The sequence below is a fragment of the Heloderma suspectum genome, chromosome 5, assembly GCF_057233095.1.
Source record: "Heloderma suspectum isolate Gila_16-S chromosome 5, 16-S_ref, whole genome shotgun sequence".
NCBI lineage: Eukaryota > Metazoa > Chordata > Lepidosauria > Squamata > Helodermatidae > Heloderma > Heloderma suspectum.
In genome coordinates, this window is record NC_139462.1 from 233,645,132 (window position 1) to 233,657,964 (window position 12,833).

Consider the following 12,833-nt stretch of genomic DNA (forward strand, 5'->3'; position numbering starts at 1 on the left):
TGTCCACAGTCACAAACCTCCCCCCCATCAGACAAACACACACTTAAACACACCAAGAACACACAGTGGTGTGGTTTGGTATGTCTCCTTAAGCAATGGTTAATGTCAACTTCGCAGAAAGGAGGATCACATGAACGAGAATTCTTAAATTGATTCTACCTTTGGTGCTCATGGAACATTTTCCTTCATTGCCTCTCTTGGCTTTAGGACCATTCCCACCCCTCCCTGTTTCCATGTCTTCTCCATATACTTCATCTTCCTTTGCCCTCTTTAGTGTTGATAATCTCTTAGTTGTCCTGGGAAGGTCCTTGAGATATGGCTTGTCCCCATTCTCCTGCACCATCTCCTCCAGCTTGGAGAGCAGCTCTTTAGCTTGGAGGATCATGTCCTTGCCTGTTGCCTTATTGTTGAAAGCACAGCAACGTTCCTGACATTTCCCGACCAAAGCCTGAAGGGAACTGTTGCCCGACTGCTGTATGTAGTCCTCCAGGCCTCCTGTGCCTAGGTCTTCCTTGCGGGTGAATAAGACGATCATATGCTTCGTGGCCTCCTGGCCAAAAATGTCCTCCACCCTCTTTGCAGCCACATTGTCTTCTTCAGTGAAGCGACCTGCCTGTGTCACAAACACCAGAACGTGGGGGCCTGGCCCACACAGAGAGAAGCACTTCTGGATCTCCTGGGAATGCCACGGTTCTTGAACGTGGGCGTCAAACAGTGCTGGAGTGTCAACGATGCATATCCGCTTCCCATTCCAGTCCTTTGCCCGGTCCTCTCTCGTGCAAGTCTGGGTCACGGGCTTTTGGGAAAGCTGGGATGCAAATTTCATTTCACCCAGAATTGTGTTTCCTGTGGCACTTCTCCCTCCTCCTGGCTTCCCAACAAGGACGATCCGTAGCTCTTCTGGCTCCGGGCTGTAGCTCGTGTTCCCAGACCCTGTTGGGAAGAGACCAGGCACAATGGGCATTTTGGAATATCACCGTGGTTTTCTCCACTCCGCCTTTTAAAATGCACCCCAGTGGCACCCCCTCCCTTTCATTGCACCTTCCATGAGCCCCCATATTGTTACATCCAACAAGATTAAAAATAGGGGAGCGATGAGCTTTCTTTTAATCTCGGGGGGGCAGTGATGAGAAGGGCAGCTGTGCAACGAGGAAGCACAGCACACAAACATTCAGCATGTATTTAACACAAAAATGTCAACAGTAATAACACGAGAGGCCATGGCTTGGTGGGGGCAGAGCAGGGCCCATCTGGATGTGCAGTGGGGAGAGAATGTTTAGCATTTCATTCCCCGGCTTCCTCTTTGCTTCTCGTGATGCGGAGCAGAAACTGGAGAGATAAGCAAATGCAGGAACGTTTTCCTACAGGGCAATCCCATGGACCTACAGCATGCCCAGCACAAATGCAATGGGATCTGCTTCCAGGTAAGTGTGGGTAGTACAGCTGCAACAGTCATTGTTTAACATGGAGGTGTTAGCAGAGACAGGCTTCTCTCTGCAGCAGCCGTGCTATCCCTTTGTGAAATGGCTGCAATCCGTTCTCTGTCATCCAGGACTGTAGGACATGAAATAATGATGCTGTCAAAGATGCTTCAAGCTGGACTGTTGTGCTGAGTAGGGGGTTGGAACCACTGACCTAAATGGCACCTTCCAAAGTTATGATTCTAGCAAGTAGACTGATGCAGCTTGGAGGGTCTCCTTCTGGAGTAGCTAGATGTGAAGGTACCAGAAGGGGGAGACATAAGAGTCTAGAAATCTCAACTGAATTCTACCCGCAATGATCCCCTACAGTGATCCCCACCTCAGTCAGCTGTGTTGGACTGGCGTAATAGGGATGTCAGGAGCGTCGGACAGTTGGGTGGAGTCTGATAGACTCCTCCTGCAGCCCCCACAAGCCACCACTCATCAAGTTGTGGACCCCTCGTGGGAGCACTCGCTGGGCGCTGCATGGCCAGGAGCACCCTGCAGCCACCTCTTCCTCGCTGCAAGCGGCCGTTTTTACCGAAGGTGGCAGCTCTGTAATTTTGATATTTTTTCACGTTGAATGACACAGCAGCCATACAGGGACATCTCCTCAAGGTTAGGGTAACGTGAAAGTGCCCTCGATGCCTCTAGTGTTGCAGACATGGCCCTGTGCGGCCGCCGTTTTGCGCAACATTAAAAATCGAACATTACGAGCACCACCTTACGTACAAATGGTGGCTGACATCGAGAACCTGGCAGCTGTGGGGTGCTCCCAGACCGCTCGCTGAGCCCTACAGGGCTCATACAGCCCGGCGAGCGGGGGGCCGGCCATGGTGAGTCGGCGAGCGCCTGCCGAGCGCAGGCATGGGAAATCCCGCAAAACCCTTTGAAGACATATCACTCAACACATGAAGAAGGGGTGGTGAGAGCCCATCATAGCCAGGTAATGTGCTTCAATAGGAGCTCAGGCAGCCCAAGAAGATGCTGGACCATACTGGTGTTCCTCACTTTTTTTCTGGTGATTCTCCCCCCCCCCCCAAGAGCACAGTCGAGCACGCAAACGTTTCAGCAAAAGAGTGGGGGAGTTCCCACTGTCCACAGTCACAAACCTCCCCCCCATCAGACAAACACACACTTAAACACACCAAGAACACACAGTGGTGTGGTTTGGTATGTCTCCTTAAGCAATGGTTAATGTCAACTTCGCAGAAAGGAGGATCACATGAACGAGAATTCTTAAATTGATTCTACCTTTGGTGCTCATGGAACATTTTCCTTCATTGCCTCTCTTGGCTTTAGGACCATTCCCACCCCTCCCTGTTTCCATGTCTTCTCCATATACTTCATCTTCCTTTGCCCTCTTTAGTGTTGATAATCTCTTAGTTGTCCTGGGAAGGTCCTTGAGATATGGCTTGTCCCCATTCTCCTGCACCATCTCCTCCAGCTTGGAGAGCAGCTCTTTAGCTTGGAGGATCATGTCCTTGCCTGTTGCCTTATTGTTGAAAGCACAGCAACGTTCCTGACATTTCCCGACCAAAGCCTGAAGGGAACTGTTGCCCGACTGCTGTATGTAGTCCTCCAGGCCTCCTGTGCCTAGGTCTTCCTTGCGGGTGAATAAGACGATCATATGCTTCGTGGCCTCCTGGCCAAAAATGTCCTCCACCCTCTTTGCAGCCACATTGTCTTCTTCAGTGAAGCGACCTGCCTGTGTCACAAACACCAGAACGTGGGGGCCTGGCCCACACAGAGAGAAGCACTTCTGGATCTCCTGGGAATGCCACGGTTCTTGAACGTGGGCGTCAAACAGTGCTGGAGTGTCAACGATGCATATCCGCTTCCCATTCCAGTCCTTTGCCCGGTCCTCTCTCGTGCAAGTCTGGGTCACGGGCTTTTGGGAAAGCTGGGATGCAAATTTCATTTCACCCAGAATTGTGTTTCCTGTGGCACTTCTCCCTCCTCCTGGCTTCCCAACAAGGACGATCCGTAGCTCTTCTGGCTCCGGGCTGTAGCTCGTGTTCCCAGACCCTGTTGGGAAGAGACCAGGCACAATGGGCATTTTGGAATATCACCGTGGTTTTCTCCACTCCGCCTTTTAAAATGCACCCCAGTGGCACCCCCTCCCTTTCATTGCACCTTCCATGAGCCCCCATATTGTTACATCCAACAAGATTAAAAATAGGGGAGCGATGAGCTTTCTTTTAATCTCGGGGGGGCAGTGATGAGAAGGGCAGCTGTGCAACGAGGAAGCACAGCACACAAACATTCAGCATGTATTTAACACAAAAATGTCAACAGTAATAACACGAGAGGCCATGGCTTGGTGGGGGCAGAGCAGGGCCCATCTGGATGTGCAGTGGGGAGAGAATGTTTAGCATTTCATTCCCCGGCTTCCTCTTTGCTTCTCGTGATGCGGAGCAGAAACTGGAGAGATAAGCAAATGCAGGAACGTTTTCCTACAGGGCAATCCCATGGACCTACAGCATGCCCAGCACAAATGCAATGGGATCTGCTTCCAGGTAAGTGTGGGTAGTACAGCTGCAACAGTCATTGTTTAACATGGAGGTGTTAGCAGAGACAGGCTTCTCTCTGCAGCAGCCGTGCTATCCCTTTGTGAAATGGCTGCAATCCGTTCTCTGTCATCCAGGACTGTAGGACATGAAATAATGATGCTGTCAAAGATGCTTCAAGCTGGACTGTTGTGCTGAGTAGGGGGTTGGAACCACTGACCTAAATGGCACCTTCCAAAGTTATGATTCTAGCAAGTAGACTGATGCAGCTTGGAGGGTCTCCTTCTGGAGTAGCTAGATGTGAAGGTACCAGAAGGGGGAGACATAAGAGTCTAGAAATCTCAACTGAATTCTACCCGCAATGATCCCCTACAGTGATCCCCACCTCAGTCAGCTGTGTTGGACTGGCGTAATAGGGATGTCAGGAGCGTCGGACAGTTGGGTGGAGTCTGATAGACTCCTCCTGCAGCCCCCACAAGCCACCACTCATCAAGTTGTGGACCCCTCGTGGGAGCACTCGCTGGGCGCTGCATGGCCAGGAGCACCCTGCAGCCACCTCTTCCTCGCTGCAAGCGGCCGTTTTTACCGAAGGTGGCAGCTCTGTAATTTTGATATTTTTTCACGTTGAATGACACAGCAGCCATACAGGGACATCTCCTCAAGGTTAGGGTAACGTGAAAGTGCCCTCGATGCCTCTAGTGTTGCAGACATGGCCCTGTGCGGCCGCCGTTTTGCGCAACATTAAAAATCGAACATTACGAGCACCACCTTACGTACAAATGGTGGCTGACATCGAGAACCTGGCAGCTGTGGGGTGCTCCCAGACCGCTCGCTGAGCCCTACAGGGCTCATACAGCCCGGCGAGCGGGGGGCCGGCCATGGTGAGTCGGCGAGCGCCTGCCGAGCGCAGGCATGGGAAATCCCGCAAAACCCTTTGAAGACATATCACTCAACACATGAAGAAGGGGTGGTGAGAGCCCATCATAGCCAGGTAATGTGCTTCAATAGGAGCTCAGGCAGCCCAAGAAGATGCTGGACCATACTGGTGTTCCTCACTTTTTTTCTGGTGATTCTCCCCCCCCCCCCAAGAGCACAGTCGAGCACGCAAACGTTTCAGCAAAAGAGTGGGGGAGTTCCCACTGTCCACAGTCACAAACCTCCCCCCCATCAGACAAACACACACTTAAACACACCAAGAACACACAGTGGTGTGGTTTGGTATGTCTCCTTAAGCAATGGTTAATGTCAACTTCGCAGAAAGGAGGATCACATGAACGAGAATTCTTAAATTGATTCTACCTTTGGTGCTCATGGAACATTTTCCTTCATTGCCTCTCTTGGCTTTAGGACCATTCCCACCCCTCCCTGTTTCCATGTCTTCTCCATATACTTCATCTTCCTTTGCCCTCTTTAGTGTTGATAATCTCTTAGTTGTCCTGGGAAGGTCCTTGAGATATGGCTTGTCCCCATTCTCCTGCACCATCTCCTCCAGCTTGGAGAGCAGCTCTTTAGCTTGGAGGATCATGTCCTTGCCTGTTGCCTTATTGTTGAAAGCACAGCAACGTTCCTGACATTTCCCGACCAAAGCCTGAAGGGAACTGTTGCCCGACTGCTGTATGTAGTCCTCCAGGCCTCCTGTGCCTAGGTCTTCCTTGCGGGTGAATAAGACGATCATATGCTTCGTGGCCTCCTGGCCAAAAATGTCCTCCACCCTCTTTGCAGCCACATTGTCTTCTTCAGTGAAGCGACCTGCCTGTGTCACAAACACCAGAACGTGGGGGCCTGGCCCACACAGAGAGAAGCACTTCTGGATCTCCTGGGAATGCCACGGTTCTTGAACGTGGGCGTCAAACAGTGCTGGAGTGTCAACGATGCATATCCGCTTCCCATTCCAGTCCTTTGCCCGGTCCTCTCTCGTGCAAGTCTGGGTCACGGGCTTTTGGGAAAGCTGGGATGCAAATTTCATTTCACCCAGAATTGTGTTTCCTGTGGCACTTCTCCCTCCTCCTGGCTTCCCAACAAGGACGATCCGTAGCTCTTCTGGCTCCGGGCTGTAGCTCGTGTTCCCAGACCCTGTTGGGAAGAGACCAGGCACAATGGGCATTTTGGAATATCACCGTGGTTTTCTCCACTCCGCCTTTTAAAATGCACCCCAGTGGCACCCCCTCCCTTTCATTGCACCTTCCATGAGCCCCCATATTGTTACATCCAACAAGATTAAAAATAGGGGAGCGATGAGCTTTCTTTTAATCTCGGGGGGGCAGTGATGAGAAGGGCAGCTGTGCAACGAGGAAGCACAGCACACAAACATTCAGCATGTATTTAACACAAAAATGTCAACAGTAATAACACGAGAGGCCATGGCTTGGTGGGGGCAGAGCAGGGCCTATCTGGATGTGCAGTGGGGAGAGAATGTTTAGCATTTCATTCCCCGGCTTCCTCTTTGCTTCTCGTGATGCGGAGCAGAAACTGGAGAGATAAGCAAATGCAGGAACGTTTTCCTACAGGGCAATCCCATGGACCTACAGCATGCCCAGCACAAATGCAATGGGATCTGCTTCCAGGTAAGTGTGGGTAGTACAGCTGCAACAGTCATTGTTTAACATGGAGGTGTTAGCAGAGACAGGCTTCTCTCTGCAGCAGCCGCGCTATCCCTTTGTGAAATGGCTGCAATCTGTTCTCTGCCATCCAAGCCTAGGACATGGAATAATGTGCTTAAGTTGCAGGAAGCCAGATTTCCATTTAACATCAGGAAAAACCTCCCAATGGTCAGAGCAGTCAGATTATGCAAGCAATAGCCTAGGAAGGTGGTGGGCTGTCGGGAGGTATTCAAGCAGGGACTCGACAGCCAGCTGACAATGATGCTTCAAACTGGATTGTCATGCTTTGTAGGGGGTTGGAACCACTGACCTAAGTGGCAGCTTCCAAAGTTATGATTTTATGGTTCTAGCAAGGACACTGATGTAACCTGGAGGGTCTCCTTCTGGAGTACCTACATGTGAAGGTACTAGAAGGGGGAGACATAAGACTCTAGAAATCTTTCTAGATTTCTTTGCTCCTTTGGCATCTTTCCCTTACAGATTCTTCACAATCTAATTCATCTTCCTCTGGATCTTTCCCTTGTGCTAACTTACCCTGAGCTGTCCATGAATGCCCATTGTGATGTGGCTCCTTCCTGTCCTTCACCATCAAGTTACTTTTGGAGCTCATGATGTTTTGTCTTGTTCCTTACCAAGCATGAGCCTGCTGTCTCTTTCTGAAATATATTTGCAAGAATATAATATGTTTGTTACAAGCAACCACAAATCTGCACTCCCAATACAGACACAAACACAGATCCACCCACTTTGCCCCTCATTTAGAAATGCAGTATCCTCAGAAGCCCGCTTCATGGATCACTGCCTTGCTGTGGCAAAGGGGCTTGCATAACTCAGTGAAGCCATAAGCTATGCTGTGCAGGGCCACCCAAGACGGATAGGTCATGGCGGAGAGTTCTGACAAAATGTGGTCCACTGGAGAAGGAAATGGCAACCCACTCCAGTATTCCTGCCAAGAAAACCCCATGGAACATATCACAAGGCTAAAAGAGATGAGGCTGGAAGATGAGCCCCTGAAGTCGGAAGGTGTCCAATATACTACTGGGGAAGAGCAGAGGGAATTTCCAGGTAGCGCCAGAAAGAGTAAAGCGACTGGGCCAAAGCCAAAAGGACACTCAGCTGTGGATGTGTCTGGTGGTGAAAAGAAAGTCCGATGCTGTGAAGAACAATATTGTTTAGGAACCTGGAATGTCAGATCAATGAATCAAGGTAAGCTGGAGGTGGTCACACATGAGATGGCAAGACTGAACATTGACATCTTGGCAATCAGCGAACTAAAATGGACAAGCATGAGCAAATGTAATTCAGGTGACCATTATATCTACTACTGTGGGCAAGAATCCCTGAGAAGAAATGGAGTAGCACTCATAGTCAATAAAAGGTTGGGAAAAGCAGTACTAGGGTACAATCTCAAAAACGATAGAATGATGTCAGTACAAATTAAGGATGGATGAAAGTCCCTTACCTGGTCCCGCAGCTGTTTTCGGTGTGGGGGGGAGGCGCTTCGGTTCTCCCCCAAAAATTCTTGGCAGGGGGGGAGGCGCCCCATCCCTCCCCACCAAAATTCTGGCCGGGGGGAAGCGCCCCATCTCCCCGGCCGCGAAATAAAAAAGTTATGAAAAAAAAAAACACATGATAGGCTACGTAACGATTTACGTAGCCTATCAGGCTAGATTTTCAAAGTCAGCTGTGATAGGCTACGTAAATCGTTACGTAGCCTATCACGGCTGCCTTTGCGGGGGGAAAGCGTGTACGCAAATGGCGGCCCCCATGGGCGCCACCATTTGCGTTCCTTATTTAGGCACGGGTAGTCTACATAAAGATTTACGTAGACTATGGCGAAAATAAGGGCAACGCAAATAGCGTTGCCCTTATTTTCGCCGTAGTCTACGTAAATCTTTACGTAGACTACCCATGCCCAAATAAGGAACGCAAATGGCGGCGCCCATGGGCGCCGCCATTTGCATACGCACTTTTTTTTTTCAACTTTGAAAACTTAGCCTTGATAGGCTACGTAAATCGTTATGTAGCCTATCACTTTTTTAAATTTTATTTTATTTTACTGGGAAATGGCGGCGGCGGCAGCTGGTCAGAAGACCGGCTGCCGCCCCTGCTGAAACGCTGCCAAAATGCCTCTGGGACCCGCCGCCGAGAGGGACATTCAACAGAGGTAAGTACCATCGTGGGGGGGGGGGCGGAGAATTTCCCCACCAATTTCGGGGGGCTGAATGTGTTGGCATTCGGCCTCCTGGAGATTCGTGGAGAAATTCTCTGCCATCCCTAGTACGAATCCAAGGCAAATCATTCAACATCACAGTAATTCAAGTCTATGCCCCAACCACTGAGGCCGAAGAAGCTGAGGTTGATCGGTTCTATGAACACCTACAACACCTTCTAGAACTAACACCAAAAAAAGATGTCCTCTTCATCATAGGGGATTGGAATGCTAAAGTAGGAAGTCAAGAAATCACCGGGATAACAGGCAGGCATGGCCTTGGTGTCCAAAATGAAGCAGGACAAAAGCTAATAGAGTTTTCTCAAGTGAACACGCTGATCATAGCAAACACTCTTTTCCAACAGCACAGGAGGCAGCTCTACACATGGACATCACCAGATGGTCAATATCAAAATCAGGTTGATTATGTACTTTGCAGCCAAAGATGGAGAAGCTCCATACAGTCAGTCAAAACAAGACCTGGAGCTGACTGTGGCTCAGATCATGAGCTGCGTCTTGCAAAATTTTGGCTTAAATTGAAGAACGTAGGGAAAACCACTAAACCATTCAGGTATGACCTCAATCATATCCCTTATGAATATACAGTGGAGATGAGGAATAGATTTCAGGGATTAGACCTGATAGACAGAGTGCCTGAGGAACTATGGACGGAGGTCCGTCACATTGTTCAGGAGGCAGCAACTCAATCCATCCCAAAGAAAAAGAAATGATGCAAGAAAGCAAAGTGGCTGTCTGATGAGGCTTTACAAGTAGCTGAGGAAAGAAGGGAAGCGAAAAGCAAGGGAGAAAGGGGAAGATATAACCAACTGAATGCAGAGTTCCAGAGAATAGCAAGGAGAGACAAGAACGCCTTCTTAAATGAACAATGCAAAGAAATCGAGGAAAACAACAGAATGGGAAAGTCTAGAGATCTCTTCAAGAAAATTGGAGATCTCAAGGGAACGTTTTGTGCAAAGACAGGCATGATCAAGGACAAAGAAGGCAGGGACCTAACAGAAGCAGATGAGATTAAGAAGAGGTGGAAAGAATACACAGAAGAACTCTACAGGAAAGATCTGAATGTCCCTGATAGCCATGATAGTGCGGTCACTGAACTTGAGCCGGACATCCTCGAGAGTGAAGTCAAGTGGGCTTTAGGAAGCATTACTAACAAAGCTAGCGGAGATGACAGTATTCCAGCTGAGCTATTTAAAATCCTAAAAGATGATGCTGTTAAAGTGCTGCACTCAATATGCCAACAAATTTGGAACACTCAGCAGTGGCCACAAGACTGGAAAAGGTCAGTTTATATTCCAATTCCAAAGAAGGGCAATGCCAAAGAGAGTTCAAACTACTGTACAATTGCGCTCATTTCACATGCCAGCAAGGTGATGCTCAAAATCCTACAAGCTAGGCTTCAGCAGTATGTGAACCAAGAATTACCGGAAGTACAAGCTGGGTTTCGAAGAGGCAGAGGAACTAGAGATCAAATCGCCAACATTTGCTGGATCATGGAGAAAGCAAGAGAATTCCAGGAAAACGTCTATTTCTGCTTCATTGACTACGCTAAAGCCTTTGATTGTGTGGATCACAACAAACTGTGGCAAATTCTGAAAGAGGTGGGAGTACCAGAACACTTTACCTGTCTCCTGAGAAACCTGTACGAGGGTCAAGAAGCAACATTAAGAACCAGACATGGAACAACTGATTGGTTCAAACTTGGGAAAGGAGTACGACAAGGCTGTATATTGTCGCCCTGCTTATTTAACTTATATGCAGAGTACATCATGAGAAACGCTGGGTTGGATGAATCACAGGTCGGAATTAAGATTGCCGGGAGAATTATCAACAACCTCAGATACGCATACAATACCACCGTAACGGCAGAAACTGAAGAGGATCTAAAGAGCTTCTTGTTGAGGGAGAAAGTGGAGAGTGCAAAATCTGGTTTGAAACTCAACATTAAAAAACTAAGATCATGGCATCTGGCCCCATCACGTCCTGGCAGAAATCAAAGCAGTGACAGATTTTATTTTCTTGGGCTCCAAGATCACCGCAGACGGTGACTGTAGCCATGAAATTAAAAGATGCTTGCTCCTTGGGAGGAAAGCTATGGCAAACCTAGACAGCATAGTAAGAAGCAGAGACATCACCTTGCCGACAAAGGTCCGTCTAATCAAAGCTATGGTTTTCCCAGTAGCAACGTATGGCTGTGAGAGCTGGACTATAAGGAAGGCTGAGCGCCGAAGAATTGATGCCTTCGAACTGTGGTGCTGGAGAAGACTCTTACGAGTCCCCTGGACTGCAAGGAGGTCAAATCAGTCCATCCTAAAGGAAAGCAACCCTGACTGCTCATTGGAAGGACAGATACTGAAGGTGAAGCTCAAATATTTTGGCCACCTAATGCGAAGAGAAAATTCTCTGAAAAAGACCCTGATGCTGGGAAAGATTGAAGGCGAAAGGAGAAGGGGACGACAGAGGATGAGATGGCTAGATAGCATCACCGATGCAATGAATATCAAGTTGAGCTCGTTCCGGGAGATAGCGGAGGACAGGAAGGCCTGGCGTGCTATGGTCCATGGGGTCACGAAGAGTCAGACACGACTTAATGACTGAACAACAACATCCTCAGAAGCAAATTGCAAATTTGGAGAAGACAATGTGAGAAACAAAAATGATTGCACAAATATCTTATTGTGTCCTAAGGCTTTTAGTACAAAGTGAACATGTTGGCAGGAGATCCATAATCAGACCTTCTCCTGTGTGTGTCTGTGTTTTTCAAGTGACAATGCAGCTGCAGGTGAAGGGTTGTCAGATTAAGGTCTCATTTCGGGGTGAGGGGGGAGCTTAATCAATTTACCTGATAGCGTTTTTTCAACCCAAAGTACCTTCTTGTGCTGCTGTTTGTCCTGCTGGAGGAAAGGAGCTGGGAGTGAGAGCTGCAGTGTGGTTGTACTATGTGACTGAATATGTTGTTTTGTGACCAACATTTTTTGTCTTTTAAGCTGGACTTGTTTGCACACATGGCATCAGTCATATAATAATACCTAGTTTTAATTTAGCACCTTTCCTAACTGTTCAAAGTACTACAAGTTGAGTAACTCAATAATCCTTACAACAGCCATGTAATGCAGTTCAGTATTATCATATATTATAAGTCAACCAGTAAAATAAGGGTTCCGTAATGTTAAATGGAAATCGGGGTGGGGGAGTCATTGTAACCTTAATAAAATGAAAAGCGGTTCGCCAAATGTTCTTGAAATTTGCATGTACCAGAAATAAATGTCTATTTTACATAACCTGAAATTTTTAGGAAGATAGGGGGAAAAATGAGGGAGAAAGCGCAGTTAACAAAAAAAAAAGAAGAAAAAAACTCAATCATGTAAAATTGTTCCTGAGAACATGAGCTGGCAACCTTTTATGCCTATCATTTGTGGGGGGGAAACCATCCAGGTTCCTTTTTTTAAAGACTGATGTTTTCCTGTTCCCATTATATTGTAGTTAGTTGAATGGAATTTATTTTTTTAAATTCAATTTATTATTTTTAAAATAACTTTTATTTTATAATGAAAGTCTATGGGAGCTCATAACGTGGCACTTAGAGTATTGAGGGTGTGTGTGGGGGATAATTGTAATGTGGAGGAAAAGCAGAAGCAGTGAGTTTCTGGGACCTGTGTGTGTGTGTGTGTGTGTGTGTGTGTGTGTGTGTATGGACAAGCAGTCCACTCAGCATGACTGGACCTCACCACCTCTGTTTACTGGTCTGTGCTCTCACCTGTACCCTTTCTTCCCCTGCTCCCCATTTCCTCTTAATCATTTCTGTTACTAAGGTCACTTTTTGGGTTCAAGTGTTGGAAACAGAGGGCTTAGAAGGAAGCTATGGGATAGAATGGGACTGAAAGTGTGGTTCATAAGCAGGCCTGTCTTTCTTGAGGGAAGAAACTTGCTGCCTGAATTCTAAGAAGCAGGCAATCACACTGACGCAGTGGTCAACTATAGGGGAACTATAGGGATAGACGGACCAGGCATACACAGCATGCATGGAGTGCTG

General features: G+C 48.0%; 1 protein-coding gene across 5 annotated transcripts in view; it reads right to left on the minus strand.

Annotated features, from left to right (window-relative positions):
• The window catches only part of LOC146345362 (uncharacterized), a 66,206-nt gene that overhangs the window by 43,482 nt on the left and 9,891 nt on the right, over positions 1 to 12,833 (minus strand). For 4 of the 5 annotated variants that reach the window (XR_014792530.1, XM_084860024.1, XM_084860025.1 and 1 more), the window contains exons 2-5: positions 7,105 to 7,226; positions 5,270 to 6,043; positions 2,715 to 3,488; positions 160 to 933 (exon numbers count right to left, since the gene is read on the minus strand). Coding sequence is in view for 4 of the 5 variants with exons in the window: in XM_084860024.1 (XP_084716150.1) it covers positions 160 to 933; positions 2,715 to 3,488; positions 5,270 to 6,043; positions 7,105 to 7,180 (2,398 nt within the window). In the remaining variant the exon portion in view is untranslated. The remainder of the gene's footprint in view (positions 1 to 159; positions 934 to 2,714; positions 3,489 to 5,269; positions 6,044 to 7,104; positions 7,227 to 12,833) is intronic. The other variant, XM_084860026.1, reaches the window with a different exon arrangement.